Consider the following 19758-nt stretch of genomic DNA (forward strand, 5'->3'; position numbering starts at 1 on the left):
TGCCCTTACTTAGGTTTTGCATTTACTTCCACTTTAGGGCACTTTCACACTGGTTCATTTCAAAACTGTTAGTAATATGCCTATGCGTTAATGGAGCGCTTTCGTGGTGCTTTTGGTGGGGTTTCTAAAGAACACGCAACTCAAAACCTGCATCAAAAATGCTTAGTTGGGGTGCTTTTGAGGCGGTTCCCAATTATTTAAATGGAGAGGAACATTTTTGGTGCCCTTTTTTTAGTTCCCCAAAGATGCTGCAAGCAGGATTTTTTTCACCGCAGCAAAAGCTCAACACCCCAGGGAGCAGGTGCTTTTTTATTTTAACACAAAAGTGCTTGAAAAACTCCTCAGTGTGAAATACAGATTTAAAATTTTAAATTATTCCAATATTATATCTGCCCATTCTTCTTGTGATCAGTGGAATGCTTAAAGGGTCCTTGTCACTAAATCATTAATTTCAACAACAACCTTCTCATTTAATGTATTTTATACATGTTCTTTACCTGTAATACTCTCCATTGTATAGACATGCACAAGCCCTTAAACACTGCTCAGCACCTCCATCTTAGATAAGTCAGCAGCCCCAGAAATCTCAGAGCTGTCACTCAAGTGACACTATAATACTTCTCTCTTCCCCGACTACTTCTGGCAGAGGAGCTAGGCCAGCACAGAAAGTATTTACACACTCTCAGACGAGGAGAGGGCTATGACTTGCAAGGAGGTTGAAATGTGGCTATGCTAGGGATTTCACTTTTCCTGGATTAGTCAAATGTTCTAGCAACATCAGAGGCACCTGCAATTTTTCCAGTTAGTGACAGGTATCCTGTCACTGCAAATTAGTTTTTTCCTGAACTTTGTCAACAGGTGGTAAAAGGCTAGGCCTTTTTTTTCTGTGCAGTAAAGGGGAATTCTGTTTACCACTTGACCTTCTCTGGCCTTCATGACCAAGCCATTTTTTGCTATTCTGTGCTGTGCTATTTTACCTGGCAGTTGCGCGGTCATGCAACCCTGTTTGCAAATTAAATTTATAACCTTTTTTTTTCACACAAATAGAGCTTTCTTTTAGTGGTATTTGATCACCACTGGGTTTTTTTACTTATATAAATGAAAAAAAAAAAGACAGAAAAAACTGTATTTTTTATTTTTTGCTATAAAACATATCAAATTTCTTCATAAATTTAGGCCAAAATGGATTCTGCTACATGTCTTTGGCAAAACAAAAATCCCAATAAGTGTATATTGATTGAATTACGTGAAAGTTATACTGTCTACAAATATATACACTGGAATTTTTATTTACTTTTTTTATACAAGTAGTGGAGGGGATTAGCAGCTTATAGTTGGACAGTGATGGTGTGGTGAGCAATCTGGCAATAACTTACATTGGGTGAGAACTGACAAATGACATCACCAGTGTAATAAAGTGATCACTGCTAATACTATGCACTGTCACTGCACTAATGACACTGGCTGGGAGGGGGTTAGCATCTAGAGGAAATGAAAGGGTTAGCTGTGTGCCTAACAAGTGTAATGTGTGCAATATGTGCTGCTTTTACTAGTAGATGTGACTGATTTTTCCCCCTGCCAAAAACAGCCCCATCTCTGCTCCATGTACAGAGCCCTGTGTTGCTAGTAAACACAGGGCTCTGTACTGTGATTCGCTAAGCTGATCAGCAGGTCCGGGACCTTCGGACCAACTTGTGTGGTACCAAATCCCAACACAGATGGGGCACACGAGCTTTCTACTGCCATGCCTCCTAAAATGCAGGGAAAAGGTCCCTTCAGCATATTAGAAATCGCAGCTGGCACAGGAACCACAGGGGGAATGCAGTTACTAGTGCGTGTGCGATTTCCAGTGCCATTAGCATTAATAGCACCTGCACAGCCCAGTGCGTTTTTCTATGCTGGTGATTGCGGCTGTGGGAACAGGTGTGAACCGCAGCAGGAACCACCCGCACAGGTGTGAACCTAGCCTTATAGGCATTTGTAGGTATTCTGTCAGTATTTATACTTTTTTCTTCTTTTTATATGACACTATCCAGGAACTTGCCTCTGGGAAACAAATTTTACCTCTCATATGCAGCAAACGGTCAATTTGTACCTAGAGGATTGCCTGATCATTGCTATTTGGTACTATCCACCATTCTGAGATCTGACCCTAAAAACCGTGTGAAAATCACTTGCAGTGCAACAATGTGAACCCAGCCTTATAGACCCGTCTCTTTATTAAACCAACACCACATTTTTGGGCAAATGGCAGGCCAGCTGACTAACCAAAATTACCAAACTAATACAATTTTATTCCAGAAAGATCCACAGTTGAATTGCATTGAGTATTTCTAAACATATAGGTTATAATAGAGCAATAGCTGTACTGGGCCTCAATGCTGCTAAGAAGTTTGACAATGTTAGGAGAAATTATTTATGTGAAGCACACTGCTCAGAATGATGGGTGTGACCAACTTGCATTAGCGCGAGAGGGACTTTAAGGCTGAAGTTTTGTAAATGTAGTTTTTTTTCTGAAATGAAAACTAGCACTGCTGACAGTGCTTGCAATGAAAAGTGTCCTCTGTGCTTGTGCCTGTTGTGTTAGATTGAAATCTTTATCCCCCCAAGCTGTGATCTTCTGGTGCAACGGGGTTAATTTGAGCTGCTGCAGCTGTGACAGGCACTCGTCCAATGTACCAACTACTGTATACCTGCAATTGTGCTCCATTCACAACAGCTGTACTATCAGTGCCCACATTAAAAAGCTTCCTATGGATGGAGGATGGACAGACAGATGAAAGGTCCAATTCCCCAATTCAGAGAGTATTTTATTGCAGGGACTGATAGTATGGCTTCTATGAATAGAACACAGATGAAAAGGGGAACCAAAGTCTTCACTTTTTTCACAGCTGCAGCCACTCATAATAAACCCACAGCTGCACAGGTGTATCCATGGGCAGAGAAATTAAGATTTCAATCTAACACAGCAACCACTTGCACTTAAGGTGCTGCAGTGCAGGTCGTAATGGTGCCAAATTTGTAAAATACTACAAAAAAAAAAAAAAACAAGATGCGTGGCAACAGTTCAGTGGGGCTCTGTGCTAGCAATGCCCATGGTCCCAAGAATAGAGCAGAAAGCACTTCATAGGTATCACATTGCCATTCCCCTCTTTATGCCAACTAGTCTCCTGTCTATGCACCAAGATAAGAATAATATGCGCTTATCGGGCATCATGGCCTTCACAACGAAGTAGGTCCAATAGCGCTTTTTAATCTCTGATTAGCCCTGGTGTACAAATGGTGCCGGTGTATCCACACACTGTACAGATCTTGTCACCATTCCCACCATGCTCACATAATCCCATTTCAATAGCCTCTAAATCTTTCCGTCTCTCTCCTGGATCCAAACAACAACACCGGTCACAGAATCCAGTGTCTCCTCCTGTTGTAAAGCATTGGTACCAGTGTACAAAAATGGAATGGCCAAGAGCAGTCAAAGATTGCAAAACAAATCAGATTCACTTCATCATTTCACACAGGTTTGAGCATTCATTATAGGCAGGCCTGCCAAAAATATATATCTATGAACATATACTGCGTCTGCACAGCCTTTGTTTTTTCAAAATCTCCCGCTCTTCCATTTCCATGTAATGTGGTTCTGTTTGTTTTTTTTGCGGGGGGGTTGTCATCTTGTTGTCTTACCATTATGTGCCTCAAGAAATGCACTGTTTCATGGCTTTCCATCAGAGTAATATGTATCATTATTTTTACATATGTAGGTGGTGCGACCTCTGAACAAGCTTCAGAACACCGTATCGTTTCCCAACGAGTAAGACCATGTGCAGTCATACATCTCAAAATTGAAATATACCACCTTATTAATATACATATACTAATCTTACTTTCTTTGTAACAGACCCAAAAATATTTGAGTAGTGTGGATGGAGACCTTAGAAATTCAGGTATGGTTTGGAAATTCAATCCTTTCCTGGGTCTTCCTTCTTTGGATTATTGGAAGTCTGTAGTTTAGGTGGCACTATATATTAAAAAAGTGTAAAATAAGTTGAGTGAGGTGTTACCTATGACATCCAGTCCTCTGTTTGTCTTATCCTGACTAGGAATAAAAATATGTCCTGATATTATGACTTCCCAAAGTCAGGTCTGAAGTCTGGAAGTAGAATAGGGATGTTGGATTTACTGCATCTGCAACCAAATTAAAACAAGTTGGAGGCCTAGACTGACTCTGTTAAATGTTTCTTTATATTCAACTTATGTCTTACTATAAGACTAAACTAAAACATACTATCTTTAGAGCCGGTTCACACTGGGGCGACTTGTCAGGCGACCTGGCCGCCTGACAAGTCGCCATGGGTCGCCTGCCATAGATTAGCACAGGACCCGTTCTAATAGGAGCGACACAAGTCGCTCCGACTTAGAAAAAGGGTCCTGTACTACTTTGGAGCGACCTGCATTGACTTCAATGATATGAAGTCCGTGCATGCCTCTCCGAGGTCGCGGTGCGAGCTGCACACCGCGACTTCACAGGTCGCCCCGGCAAGTCGGGTCGCGCCTATGTGAACCGGCTCTTAATTTAACATCAACATTATTTGAAATATTTTACAAAATTAGAGATTACCACTAGAGGTTGTATTTCTGTAATGTACATGTGTCATAAACTCCCATTTATGAAACAATGGGAACAAGACTTGAATATAGACTCACTGTAGATCTATCAGTTGCAAGAAATAGCCTATGATTTATCCAAGATAGCTATCAATACAACTCTTTTGGAATCTAATTGCAAAACGCTACTAAAATGGTACATGGTCCCTACCAGAGCAGATAAACTGTTTCCACAAATATCTCAATGCTTTAGAAATTGTGACCAAGTGGGTACAATGTTACACATATGGTGACAATGTCCAAAAATAACTAGATTCTGGATCACAATCTTCAAATGAATTAATGTTGTCACCATGGTGAATATCTCTAGATCACCATAAGTATCACTATTTCAGGAAATTGACAGTGACCTTCCTAAACACCTAAAAAGATTGTCATATACACTCACCGGACACTCTATTAGGTACACCTTGCTAGTAATGGGTTGGACCCCCTTTTGCCTTCAGAACTGTCTTATTTCTTCGTGGCATAGATTCAACAAGGTGTTGGAAACATTCCTCAGAGATTTTGGTCCATATTGACATGATAGCATCACACAGTTGCTGCAGATTTGCACCACGTACCAAAGGTGCTCTATTGGATTGAGATCTGGTGACTGTGGAGACCATTGGATGATTTGAGCTTTGTGACATGGTGCATTATCCTGCTGGAAGGAGCCATCAGAAGATGGGTACACTGTAGTCATAAAGGGATAGACATGGTCAGCAACAATACTCAGGTAGGCCATGGTATTTAAACAATGCTCAATTAGTACTAAGTGAACCCAAAGTGTGCCAACAAAACATCCCCCACACAATTACACCACCAGCCTGAACCATTGATACAAGGCAGGATGGATCCATGTTTTCATGTTGTTTACGTCGAATTCTGACTCTACCATCTGAATGTCGCAGCTGAAATCCAGATTCATCAGACCAGGCAACGTTTTTGCAATCTTCTATCTTCCAATTTTGGTGAGCCTATGCAAATTGTAGCCTTAGTTTTCTGTTCTTAATTGATAGGAGTGGCATCCATTGGTCTTCTGCTGCTGTAGCCCATTTACTTCAAGGTTTGATGTGTTGTGCATTCAGAAACGGTATTCTGCATTTCTTGGTTGTAATGAGTTGTTATTTGAGCTACTGTTGCCTTTCAATCATTAATAAGATTGCCCATTCTCCTGTGACATCAACAAGGCATTTTCCTCCACACAACTGCTGCTCACTGGATATTTTCTCTTTTTCGGACCATTCTCTGTCAATCCTAGAAATGGTTGTGCATGAAAATCCCAGTAGATCAGCAGTTTTTTAAATACTCAGACCAGCTCCTCTGGCACCAACAACAATGCCACGTTCATAGTCACTTAAATCTTCTTTCTTACCCATTCTGATGCTCAGTTTGATCTTCAGCAAGTCGTCTTCACCACGTATTGATGCCTAAATGCATTGAGTTGCTGCCATGTGATTGGTTGATTAGCAATTTGTGATACCAAGCAATTGAACAGGTTTACCTAATAAAGTGGCCCGGTGAGTGCATATTCCTATCTGCTAGAACTGTGATCACAAGTTGGAAACAGGTTGTGTCCGCTGACTTTGTCAAGCACAAGTTAAACTGGATCTTGTATTCCCCTGGTAAGATAGCTAGGAACAGATACAGTATATTCAGCTCAGATTTCTTCATAAAGCATATTACACCCCTCAAGACTTGCAGTGATCTACCCTACACAGTCTGACTGCTGCCCAAATGTCAAGATGAGACTGGTACGTTTATGCATGTCCTCTCCCCTTATTTAGAGATTTTAGGGAGAGGCAGTAGCTGAGATAAACTCAGTAGGAGGCCTGTCGGTGGTGTTGGATCCGAGGACACTCCTTTTGAATATTTGTGATAGGGCTGCTCTACCACTCGCAAAAAACTCTGTGTTATGTGTGGCATTTTATGCCAGAAAAGTTATTCTTTCTAAATGGAAACAGCCAGACCTTCCCACGGTCTCCTGCTGGAGGTCTGATTGACTCAAAACTGCCTATATACAAACTTATATGAGTTGAAAATACCCTAAAAGCTTTGGTAAAATTTGGGCTGCTTAGGTGGAGGCTAGATCCTTGATGATCTAGGGTTCCTATAGGTGTGGATATTATGGTGTGCTGGGCTCCCATCTTACCCAGACTCCCTTCTCTGACTGATCTGCATCCTCCCTTACAACCCTCCCCTTCATCTATCCTTTTTCTTTTCTCTTCACTTGCAATCCTTTTTCAACTTTTCCTCTATTTTCTTTTCTCCTCTACAGTGAAGTACTCACAATTCTCAAAATAGGTTATTGGGTACTTTCCCATCTTCTCATATTTAACATAAAATAAGATGGTAAACTATACCAGACTATACTAAACTGTATATTATTGTAAGTTTATGCAATAATTACCCTTTCGAATAACATAGTATATTGTATGATGATGTTATTATTCGTGCCTGTATCAAAACAAGATTACCGATAACCACCATTGAAATGTACAATGCTGAAGGTGACCAAATACCTAATGTCTGTCCTATTTTGAAAATGTTGTGAAAACGAATAAACAGATTGAAATCTAAAAATGTAAACAATGTTATAACTAAATGAGAAGACATTTCAAAAATAGTTTTGTGTCAAAAGATATTTACTTCAACTGAATCGGATGCTTAATATTTTTATGATAATAATGGATACAGGGCAGACAGCAGATGAGCCGCCTTCTCCTGGTGACCTCCCAGAAGATGGACACAGGGTTGCAGAGGAGATAACACAGGCAGATGAAGACATTGTACATCTTCATGGTGAGCTCAGATTTTTCTGGCTGCTCATAAAATGTATTGCTTTAGTTACGAATTGAATTTCAGACAAATTTTTTGTTAGTCGGAGATTCGAATGTATCTTAATCTCCAAATCACAATAGTAACCAATTTCAATGAATCCAAAGTAAATTACAACGAAACAACTAAATTTATTTGTATTAATTTGTTTAATTCAGACCTTCTGGTGATATTTGAAGCATCTAAAAAAAAAAAAAATGTAACGATGCAACAATCTGTATCTATGTGTACCTATTTCATTTTTATGTTGCATTAACATTTATTCTTAAAGCTGCACTACCTATGAAATGGGGTATCTTGCAATAAATACAGTAGGGTAAAAATAAAAAATAAAATAAGATAATGATTTCTAGTTAAGGTTGGATAGAGGCGGATCCATCAGAATCTCTGAATCATAAAATAATGAATGAATCCAAAATTAATATCATTCAATAATAAAAATAGTCTGGTTCGCTAAATTCTAAAGTGTCATGTACAAGTGAAATAACTTCATGACAAAGTAAGATAAATAGACAATACATAAAAATATTGTTCAGATATTCCACCAAAGTGAAGAACAAATTCATAAATGTGTATTCACACAAAACAGGTGCAAAATCCCCTAATAGGGGTGAATCAAATAGTCCAAACAATAACCAATTCAAAGTTCAAAATCTTGAATGCAAACAAACGTGAAAAATCTTGTGCTGGATGAAAATGAAACGGTGCTCCCGTGTGGATGTGACAATTAAATATCCCACCACCTAGCAGGTTTGCTTCTTACCAGCAGATATAAATAATAAGGGCGAAAAAGGCAGCCACCTCCAGAGAATTGACCCCTCGTGATAGGAGAATGAATACTATCTTCCCATACCTTTCAAATGCGTGAATGGTACCAGATGCTGGAATTTCGTAAGCGTAAGAAAAATCTCCTCCCGTCTCTCCTGATCCCTTCTGTGGTAGATAGGCTGGGAATCTCCTATGGTCTTACCTCCCCACCCATACACACAATCTGCTGTGGTGTTTTTCATGTTTGCAAAGAGTCAGGATAAACCTGAGAGAAGCTTAATTGTGGAGTCTCTTACTGACAATCTCCCAGCATCTCCCAGGATTATGTCGTAAGTAGGGATGCACCGAATATTCGGCGGCCGAACATTATTCGGCCGAAAATAGAGAAAATAGCACTTTCGGCGTTCGGCCGAATAAGTCAAAAGGCCGAATAATTTTGAGCTGAACAATGTCAGCTTCTGCCCTGACCGCTCACCTTCCTCATTGCGGCTCGCGGCTCCCTTCTCACACGCCGCCGGTGTCCTGTCCGGCCGCGAGTAGGGGGTGTGACGTCACGCGCGCGTTCCGCCCCCTGCTCCTGACTGCGGCTCCTTCACACTAGGTCCACGCCCCGCCCCCCTGTTCGCGGCTTTTGGCTCTGGCTGCAGTTCAGGTATGTGATGTGGAGCTGAGCACATTTGGGGGAGAACACGGTAGCTGGCAGCTGCACAAGCATTAGTGTGCAGACTGCCATATGTTGTTGCCACTTGCCATGCTCATTACATTAGAGTGCCCTATAAAGTGCCCCTTAAAAAAAAAAAAAGAAAAAAAATGTGCCCAACAGAGTGCTCCCTTGACATAAAATGTGGCCATCAGCGTGCCCCTTATTTTATGCTAAGGGACATGCTGATGAGCATATTTTATGTTAAGGGGCACTCTGATGAGCATATTTTATGTTAAGGGGCACTCTGATGAGCATATTTTATGTTAAGGGGCACGCTAATGGGCATATTTTATGTTAAGAGCAACGCTGATTTAAATGTTTTGTTTTGCCCATCAGAGTGCCCCCTAACATAAAATGTGCCCATCAGCGTGCCCCCTAAAAATTGGCAAAATAAATGGAAAAAATGTGAAACACCGCGTTCGGTATTCGGCCTTCGGCCAAGCATTTCATTATTATTCGGCTTCGGCCAAGAATTTCATTTCGGTGCATCCCTAGTCGTAAGACCTTCTTCCTTTTCTCCAGTAGGGCTTACCTGGCCGTCTCACCTCTCCGTAGGAGTGGATGAGAACAGCCTACCAGCCTTCTGTGCCTGTCGCAGTCCTGTGGATTGGAAAATTTTATTTGCTGTAGCTGACTACATAATTCACCATCGTCGTCTTCAACATCTGCTCATCCCAGGTTCATTTCCACAGATATGTGATATTATTTGGGGACTGAGTGTGAGACCATAGGAGATTCCCAGCCTATCTACCACAGAGGGGATCAGGAGAGACAGGAGGAGATTTTTCTTACGCTTAAGAAATTCCAGCATCTGGTAAGAGGCCCATTCACCCATTTGAAAGGTGTTTGGACTATTTGATTCACCCCCATTAGGGGATTTTGCACCTGTTTTGCGTGAATACACATTTATGAATTTGTTCTTCACTTTGGTGGAATATCTGAACAATATTTTTATGTATTGTCTATTTATCTTACTTTGTCACTAAGTTATTTCACTTGTACATGACACTTTAGAATTTAGCACACCAGACTATTTGTATTATCATTTATTGCAGTACATTTGGATCTCTTGGTTGCAGCTTATTCACATATATCAGCGCACCTTCTCACATTTTTGATATCATTCAATGATTTGAAGATTATGATGGATCCACTTCTGTCCAACCCAAACAGAGTGCATAAGTATTCTCCCAAATTTACATGTTAAAACGAATATACCCAATCTTCTGAAATGGGTTTCGAAATACGAATTTATTCGGAAAAACAAACATATGAAACAAATCCGAATATAGGAAACGAGTTCCGAAAACGAATCATTCTAACATAACGAATATAACAAAACAAAATTATTAACGTAGCGAAACAAACAAATGTTTTTGTTGTGCACATCTCTATACATGTATACACATATATATATTTTTAATAGGAGAAGAAAGTGTCCGCAAGTAAGAAGGCATAACAGATGGAATTTTGTGTTGAAAAGTATAAAAGTATTTACATCTGCTCTGTTTGATTCTAGTTTTTTTTTTTTATGATAATAATGGATACAGGGCAGACAGCAGATGTGCCAGCTTCTCCTGGTCACCCCCTAGAAGATGAATGCATGCTTGTGGAGACGATAACACACTCAGATGACGACACTGTACTTCTTTATGGTGAGTACAGAGTTTTCTGGCTGCACACAAAAATGTGTTACTTCGGCTTTGCCAAGTGTTAATAAACATGTATACACATATATACTGTATATTTTAAATAAGAAAGGAATTGTGGCATCAAGTAAAAACGCATAACAGAAGGCATTTTGAGTTGAAAAGTATTTAGGTCGCATAATTTAACACATAATATTTTTTATGGTAATAATGGATGCAGGGCAAGCATCGGACAAGCCAGCTTCTCCTAGTAACCTTCAAACAAATGGATGCCTGCCTGTGGAGGAGATGACAAATGCAGATGAAGACACGGCACTCACTTATGGTGAGTTCAGATTTTCCAGGTGCCGATAATGTGTTGCTTTGGGCTTGCCAAGTGTTAACAGAAATAATCGATGAAAAAAAAATCCAAATATATAAATATAAGGTAAAAAGTGTAACGTAAAAAGCAGTGCCACAGGGATGATATTAGAAGTAGTGAGTAGTTTCAGCTGCCAGAGATCGAAGATGGGTTGAGTCACCTTCCGTTCTCCATAGAGGCCGATCACCAACACCCAAATAAGATGTCCTTTTACAAAAACTCAAGGACCCCCTGAGAACAGGCAGGTCAAACAGGCTTTGGGGACTCTCTTCCTATGGCAATGTTCCAGCCGAGATCACCACAGCCACAAGGATGCCGTCTCAGAATGTATTCCAGAGTAGATGACACCAACTCCCAAATGTGTTGTATATATGAATAAAAAACCCTATATAGTGTAAAACCTTAAAACAAATCCTTTATTAAAAGTGAGTGTTACTCACATAGGTAAAAGAACATGCGCGTGTCTCCATCAAAATAATCTAGGCAAAATACGATGGCCGTCCGCCTTCACTTCCGGGTAACTCAAAGACGTGACCAAGTCGCTGTACCTTACGTGTTTTATCACCATAGGACTTCCGGTGCACAGGCACCACGTCACGTCATGGCTTAAATATCCAATATCTGCAACCAAGCCTTATTTCCAATCACAATGTCTGACAGCACCAAACCAAGATTCTTTTTCAAAATACACAATCCCGCGAGCAATATAGGCAGCTGAGCCACGCTTCCAATGATGGAAGTATAAATTTGAAACAAAAACGCGGAACCAAGTCTCCTTCAGCGCATCACAACCTCATTCCCATACAGAGAAAGACACAGGCTGGGACACCATCACAAGAAAACTTGCGGTTCTGGTTAAAAAATTAGGCATGCTTAAAACTTAGCATGTGATATATCAAAATTACCGCATACACCAAAATGGCTAGGAGGCTGAGTGTACAACACTACAATAACTACATTAGAGAGACAAAAATTTGCTAATTACTACAATATGACAAAAAGAAATAAATTACCAAAGAACAGGAGTTATCTAAAAATGCATTAACATCCCAGTCAGTATTTAGCCCGTGAGGGATGTAACTTTTAAGGAGAAAGATCCATTTTGTCTGCATTTTGGATACCTTCCTTGTTTTGACACTCCCCTTACAATGGGGCGTAAACTTGTCTATACCCACAAAGACGGTCCCTGATGGATCTCTTCCATGTACTAAATAATAATGTCGTGAGACACTGATTTTTTTAAACCCTTTCTTATATTACATATGTGTTCGTTCAACTGTATGTTTATTGCACAGGCGGTCCGGCCAACATATTGAAGCCCACATGGATATTGTAGTAAATATACCACATATGTAGAATTGCATATGATAAAGGGCTTGATAGTATATGTTTTAGAGGTCACCATGGAAGAGAATTCAAGCATTTTTCTATCCTGGCTCTTATTGAGACCACAAACCTGGGATTTATCACATTTGTGGTACCCTACCAGGTTGTGAAAAAAGTTGGTCTAATAGGGGATCAAGGATTTTAGAAGCCACTTTGTCCTTTTAGAGAGGGCCCACCATAAAGACAATCTGTGGACAGGGGAGGAGCATAGAGCCTAAGATACTATCGTTTTGTAAATTGTGTCAATGCTTCTTAACAATTTTCTTAATGATATGGTAATGAGAAAAAAAAAGACTTAACTAAAGAAAATCTCTGTCTATTTTTATCTTCCAAACTGTCATTTTGTTTTTCCATTAGGAAAAGGTTTCTATCAGTATTCCTTCCTTGATCAAGAATATTGTTTGGAAAGGGAGCATCATATATCCCTTTTTAAGGAATCTTTGACTAAGAACATTGACTTGAACCTCTAAATGTTCTGTTCAATTCTGTTTAATATGGAGAAACTGATTTTGCGGAACACCATCAAGCCACAGTTGATAGTAGCAACTGTTCTTAAAGATGTATGAATTACGGTCAGTTGGTTTAAAGTATATGGAAGTGACCAGTCCACCATTCTCCACCTTAATAACAAGATCCAAAAAACGTATTTTTCTTTCGCTCATTGACGGACACAGCTCTTCATCTTCATGACTGTAGGGTTATACTGCCCCCTACAGGAGTAGGACACTAGCCAGAGAGGAAAGCTTGAGCACGCATGTGGGGCAGTCCCTGGGGGTATTCTCCCACTTCCTGCTATAGGTATTCGGGTTTTTTCTACCTAGTCAGGAGTAAGGAACAAGTTCCTTCCTGGAATCTCTAGTCCTGGCAATTTTTTTTCTCTTTAAATGGAATTTTTTCCTCCTTTTTATTATTTTGTTCCTGTGAGAATCTACAATCAAGTGCCCGACTGTGCAATGAACTGGATAATCTAGATCCTTAGGGTCCCACCAGTCCGACCAGCGAGCGCGTGCAGACCGCAGCAGCGCTAGGTTGGTTGCGACATAGCCCCACTGGACGGGGGCTGGTCTGCGAGTTAAATGTCCCACGAGGGCGCATACGAACTGGCTTCGGCCTGAGTCCCAGCGCTTCCTCCTGGCCAACAGCACCCTCATTATGATGGAGCGGTGTCCTGTCCGCAGCGGTGCCCACCCTGGTGTGGTAAGTAGCTGTCCCCCCTCTACCCCTGGAAGATTTTGGGGTGGACGTGTGCCCCTCCCTGGGATTGTCGGACCCCCGGCTCCCCTCCCAGTTTGCGTCTTCCCCCCCCCGTCTCCGTGGTCTATTGAGGCCTGTGTCTGCCCACACACCCCCTCCCCTCCTCCCCACCCCGGGGCAGACATACCTATTTTAGGTTGAATGGGGTGCTGCACTGGCGATGTGGGTGGGGGGGGGGCGTGTGCCGCCGGTGACCAAATGATCACTCCTCGAATGGTAGATGGGCCTGGTGGGGGCACCTGCCAGCCCCCCCGTTGATTTTTTTTTTCCAGCTCTGGGACCCCCTGGAGCCGTGTGGGGCCGCCATTTCCTTGTAGCCTTGTGTGCTACAGATCGGCGGCCATGTTTCTGTAGCCTCGGTGCCCATTTTCCTATTTCCCATTGCAAATAGCGGCGGCCGTGATTTGCAGTCAGATGGGCAGTGATTCAGCGGTGGGAGGCCCTTCCTTGGCCCCTAAAGCTGATACAGGGATATTCCTCTTCCTGATCGCCGCATGGTGTGCAGATAGTTCGGGCTGTGAGTACCTGCCAGTGATGGTGAGTGACTTGTGAGGTTTTCTCTCCCTCTTTCTGCTATTGCAGCAGTAGTGCTGTGCTGGACCTTGTTGTTCCGACGGCTCGGTGGGGTGTCCTTTGCAGTGTTTTTACACTTTTTTTTGTGCGGGTTCCCCTCTTCATTCATGGAGTTCCTAAAGCATGTTTCTCCAATTGCCTTCCAGGACGGCCCAACATGAGAGATGATAGGCTCCTCCTACCGGAAACACAATCAATTAAGACACAGTTAAAAGGCCCCACCCTTCCCTCTATCCTCAGTTTAGATTGTGTTTCTTCCTACGAAACATTTGTTTTTTTTTTACTGACCTGCAGACTTTGTGATAGTCCTATGGTCCCCCTGTGAGCCAGGTTCAGCAAAGCCATTGAGAGTAGAGCTCTACCTGCCACCCCTCCCGGGTATCTCACAGGTCGCCTCTTCCATCGGGGGAACCGTCGGTCACCCTGGGTGATCCCTCTGGTCTTTCTCTCCGTTTTTCCCGGCGCCAGCATCTCTCCTCCACAGAGATCAGATTCAAAATTCCCGCTGGAAGTGACGTCAGACGCGAGCGCCTCAAGCCTCGCGGTCGGAGCAGAAGGAGTCGGACATCCGGTGACGTCAGTTCCGACGAACGCGGAAGGAGAAGGTGGAGGAGATGCCGGAACCGCTTTACATGCGGTAGTGCAGCTCCCAGGCCGTAGGAGCTCGGACAGCTGCCAGGGAGATGAAGCCTTCTACTCACCCACCAGGGAAGGAAGAAGCGCTGGGCCAAGCAAAAGCAGCCAAACCCAGGTCGGACCCGGGTAAGTGCTGTAGTGCATCTAAAAACTTACTTTCTAAAGAAAAAGTCTGCTGATGTATTTTTCCTAAAAATGCTTGATGTTCCCTCTCCCTGCCCATAGTAGGACTGTTAAGTGTCCTTTCTATAGGGCCTCATACCTTTGCATATATGGGAACAGTGATACTAATCAATGTTGTATCCTGTCTTCCAGAGTCCCAGAGTGGTGTTCAGGAAACTTCTACTGTCTCAGGGCCAGGATCTGTTGCCTCTAAAAAGTGTGGTAACTGTGCAGAGGAGATAGGGACTCAGAAGAAACAGAGGAAGCAGAACCTTCCAGGAATCTGTTTGGACTTGATAACATGCAAGGGCTTCTTCAAGCTGTGTATGCCTCTGAAGAAATACCTGACTTGCAAGTAGGGACATCAGCTCAGGACAGACTCTACAAGGGTCTAGGTAAGACTCCTTCTAGAGTTTTTCCCATCCACCAATCCCTCAAAGGGTTGGTTCTTCAGCAATGGCAGCGTCCAGAGACTAAGTTTAAGAAACCAGTGTCATGGAAACGCAGATTCCCCTTTAAGGAGGAAGATATCGAACAGCTGATCAAAAGTCCAAAATTAGATGCACCCTTGGCTCAAGTAACCAAGAAATCTGACCTCTCCTTTGCTGATTCAGGCAGCATTAAGGATGCCATGAATAGGAAAGCGGAGTCTCTCCTGAGAAAAGCCTGGGAGGCCAATGCCTCTACCATGGCCCCGGCCTTGGCTGCCTCTTGCGTAACAAGGAATACCTGCTGTTGGTTGGACAGGTTGAATAAAAACTTATCCCAGGATAAGACTCAGGATTTACAGGACTCACTGACCCTGATTGGGAAGGCAGTAACCTACCTGGCAGATGCAGCTGTTGAGTCGGTGGTAGCTTCGGCCAAGACAGGTGCCCTTTTAAACTCAGCCAGAAGAGCTATCTGGTTGAAGGAGTGGGAGGGTGACCTCACCTCAAAGTCAAAGCTCTGTGCCTTGCCTTTTGAAGGATCATTATTATTTGGTTCTGGGTTGGATGAGGTTCTAGCTAGGTCCTCAGAAAAAGGGAAGAAATTTCCAGTTAAAAGGAAGGATGTTCCCAGGAAATTTTTTCAAGGCCCCCAGGAACATAGTCAAAATAGACGTAAAAGAGAACCCAACAAGAAATGGGGTTTCAGGAAGGGAAAACAAAGGAATAATTTGCTCTTTCCCTCCTCAGCGGGCTCTAGAGACAACAAGTGACGCCACCATCAAGGTGGGGGGCAGACTGAAAAAATTTCTCCCTCAGTGGGGAGAAATTTCAGTCTCCCCATATATTTACAACCTCATTCAGGAAGGCTATCGCCTTCAATTCAATTCAATACCACCCACCACAATTACCATAACTCAGGTCCCCAAGAAACCTCAGGTCAAAGAAGCTCTACTTCAGGGGATTCAAGAACTGGCAGAGCAATTAGTAATAACCCCAGTACCAGAGGATCAACATCTACAAGGGGTGTATTCCCACGTGTTCGTGGTTCCAAAACCATCAGGCAAATTCCGCCTAATAATAAACTTGAAGAAACTCAACAGTTTCCTGACGTACAAAAAATTCTCAATGGAGACAATTTATTCAGTACGAAAGAACTTGCTAAAGGATGTCTTCATGACCACCTTAGACCTCAGAGACGCTTACCTACACATTCCCATCCACCCAGAACATCAAAAGTTCCTGAGGTTTGCCTTAGAGAACAATGGGGAAACGACTCATTGGCAGTTCAGGGCACTACCCTTTGGTCTAGCTGCCAGTCCAAGAATATTTACGAAGGTTCTTGCAGAAGCGGTAGCCCACCTACACATGTTAGGGATTGCCCTGATCCCCTACTTGGACGATCTACTGATTTTCGGGAAATCAGAGAACCAGGTAAACCAGGATACCCATCGGGTAATAGAGGTTTTGGAGAGCCTAGGATGGCTTATCAATCTGAAAAAATCAGCTTTGGTCCCATCCCAGCTTCGGAACTTTCTAGGGTTCCTAGTAGACTCAAAGGCTCAAAAACTATTCCTAACCCAAGAAAGGATGCACAAGATAGTCACCACAGTCCAAGGGTTAGAAGACTCCCCATCCTGCTCCAGAAGAGAAGTTCTGAGAGTATTGGGCTTGATGTCAGCCAGCATACCAGCCTTGGTGTGGGCTCAACTGCACGCAAGGGAACTTCTGTTTTTCCATTTGTCATCTTGGGACAGAAAAACAGACTCGTTGGACGAACAAGTCGTCCTCACCCCTCAGGCCCGGGAATCCCTGATATGGTGGAAAGAACAGACCAACCTAGGGAAGGGCAGGCCCTGGGGACAATGGGATCCTGTAGAGATCACTACAGACGCCAGTACCAAGGGCTGGGGTGCACACATGGAAGGAGCTCATGCACAAGGGATCTGGGAGTTGGCGACAACTCAAGCCTCCTCCAATTTCAGGGAGTTGAAAGCTGTAGGAGAAGCCTTGAAAGCTTTCAAAGAGAACATCCTCAACAAGGAGGTCCTCATTCTCTCAGACAATACTACAATGGTAGTATACCTGAACAGGCAAGGAGGGACCAGATCCAGACCCCTCTTGGATCTAGCTTCCTCAATCCTAAGCTGGGCCGAGGAAAGAGTAGTCTCTCTAGTAGCAGTCCACATCAGGGGGGAAAACAACCTGCAAGCAGACTTCCTCAGTCGTCATCTTATTCAGGAGGGAGAATGGGAGTTAGACCCCAGAATTTTTCAAAAGATAATACAGAGGTTCGGAACACCAGAAGTAGATCTGTTTGCCACAGTGCAGAACAAGAAAGTGGAAAAATTCTTCTCCCTCACCAGGTCCAGAGGAATGATGGGGTTGGATGCCCTGGCCCAACCTTGGGTTTTCAGTCTGGCTTACGCCTTCCCCCCTCTAATGTTGATCCAGAGAGTTCTTCAGAAACTGAATCACTCGGGGGACCTCCGGTTGATACTAATTGCCCCTTGGTAGCCAAGAAGACCTTGGTTTGCTACTCTGAAGACCATGGCACTGATTCCCCCATGGCATCTGCCGCTCTCAAAAAACCTGTTATCACAGGGTCCAGTGTTATGCCAAGACCCGGAATTTTTTCAAGCAAAGAGGAAGGAAATGTGGGACTTTACATGAGTACGGCTGGACATATCATATTTAAATGGGTATATAATGTATATAACCTCTAGGATCTCGGGTGTTGAGAACCCGTCGGCAATTGGAAATTCATTGGATACTTGATTATGCAGAGGGGTATATAAACGGATACATGTAATAATACCATATCTAAAATTAATATTCATAAATAGCAGATTTATTGTGACAAACAATTTTCCAAGGGTACTCAGTCTTAACACATATAAAAAATTTGATATACAAAATTTAATATAACCCAAAAAAAATGGGGACCCATAGGACGTTGACAACTTTAATCATTTAATTTAACATTCATAATCTAGAATATAACGTATATAAATACACATATAGCATCTTTATACCTGAAGTCTATAATTGAGAATAAATACATTGATATTAAATCCATAAAAAGCAGATTACATATAAAACTGAATTCTTCATAGGTATAAAATTTATAGATAACGGAAGCTTGGATATGAATTTTTTGATTGAAATACTTGTAGGCTCGACGCGTTTCGTGGATCTACGTCCACTCATCAGGAGCATAATAGGGGATATATATATTGATTGTGTATCTGAAAAAATGATAGGTATATATTATACCAGAATGTTAATATGAGAGAACGGGGAAAAGGGAAAAAAAAAAAAAAAAAAAAAAAAAAAAATTATTTGTATGAAAAATAATAAGGAGTAAACACTACCTTAGGTCGTGTTATATTGTCGGAACGATCCACTTCCAGAGAGGAGGTATAGGGCCAAGCCGGGAGAAGCCTGACCCGGGGCTGAGGCATGGACAACATCCAATGGAATGGGAAAAGGCAGCAGGCATTTATTAGCCCAAAGTGGAAATAGAGGGACAAAGAGTTGGCATATAATTTTTCTCATCAGAGATTGACGTAATAGATGCTCCAAAATCAACGAAATCTGAAAACATATATATCATATAAATTGTATTGAACTATGTATTGGTTATCAACTTTCTTATCAGAGAAGAGATTGGTATTCATAGAGAGAAGAATATTTGCCAAATAGAGAAAACTATATTCAGGAATAGAAACAAAGGAAAAAACAAACTGGAGAGATCTATGTTGCGAGATGAAAAGAAAAAAGGTGAGCTGACGGGATAAATATCCGAGATATATATATGGCAGGAGGCTGCACATTCTAAGAGAGCACCAGAGAACATGGTAAGAATGGATAATTGCCTTAGTCAAGGGGGGTATACACAGATAAGAGTAGTATTGAGTGGAAGAATATGATAAACTCCAAGAGATATAGGTAAACGAAGAGGTCAGTTAGAAGACGGAAGTAGAGCACATATAAAGATATTTGAAGCTGTGAAAAAATATAAATATAAATATGACGCAAAAAGGTGGATCAAGTTAACCCCCATCAGATGTATTATCCAGGTTGGGGTGTGAAAGAGAAAGGAAGTGAGTCTAAAGATGAATTCTAAACATGATTGTGCTTAAAGGTGAAAGTGAATAGTCCCGGTAATTGCAGGAAAAGTAATACATAAAAAAGAAAAGAAAAAAAAAAAAAAAAAGAGGGGTGGATCAGAATATCATAGATAGCATACGTTAGGGATCACTGAAGGAAAGTGCCGCAAACAGTCAGAGTTGAAAACCACTTGTGAATATAGAAACTATAAAAAGCAAATATATATCCAGAAGAAGTGAT

General features: G+C 42.0%; 1 protein-coding gene across 1 annotated transcript in view; it reads left to right on the forward strand.

Moving 5' to 3' along the window:
- LOC309548229 (uncharacterized protein) overlaps positions 1 to 19758 on the forward strand; it is a 287045-nt gene that overhangs the window by 205387 nt on the left and 61900 nt on the right. The window contains exons 19-26 of the mRNA XM_082248181.1: positions 3762 to 3811; positions 3899 to 3944; positions 7345 to 7449; positions 10507 to 10611; positions 10826 to 10930; positions 15131 to 15301; positions 15418 to 16016; positions 16327 to 17918. Of these exons, the coding sequence (XP_082104307.1) occupies positions 3762 to 3811; positions 3899 to 3944; positions 7345 to 7449; positions 10507 to 10611; positions 10826 to 10930; positions 15131 to 15301; positions 15418 to 16016; positions 16327 to 17918 (2773 nt within the window). The remainder of the gene's footprint in view (positions 1 to 3761; positions 3812 to 3898; positions 3945 to 7344; positions 7450 to 10506; positions 10612 to 10825; positions 10931 to 15130; positions 15302 to 15417; positions 16017 to 16326; positions 17919 to 19758) is intronic.

This window comes from Pelophylax lessonae (assembly GCF_965119305.1).
Source record: "Pelophylax lessonae genome assembly, chromosome: 2".
In the NCBI taxonomy this organism is placed as follows: Eukaryota; Metazoa; Chordata; class Amphibia; order Anura; family Ranidae; genus Pelophylax; species Pelophylax lessonae.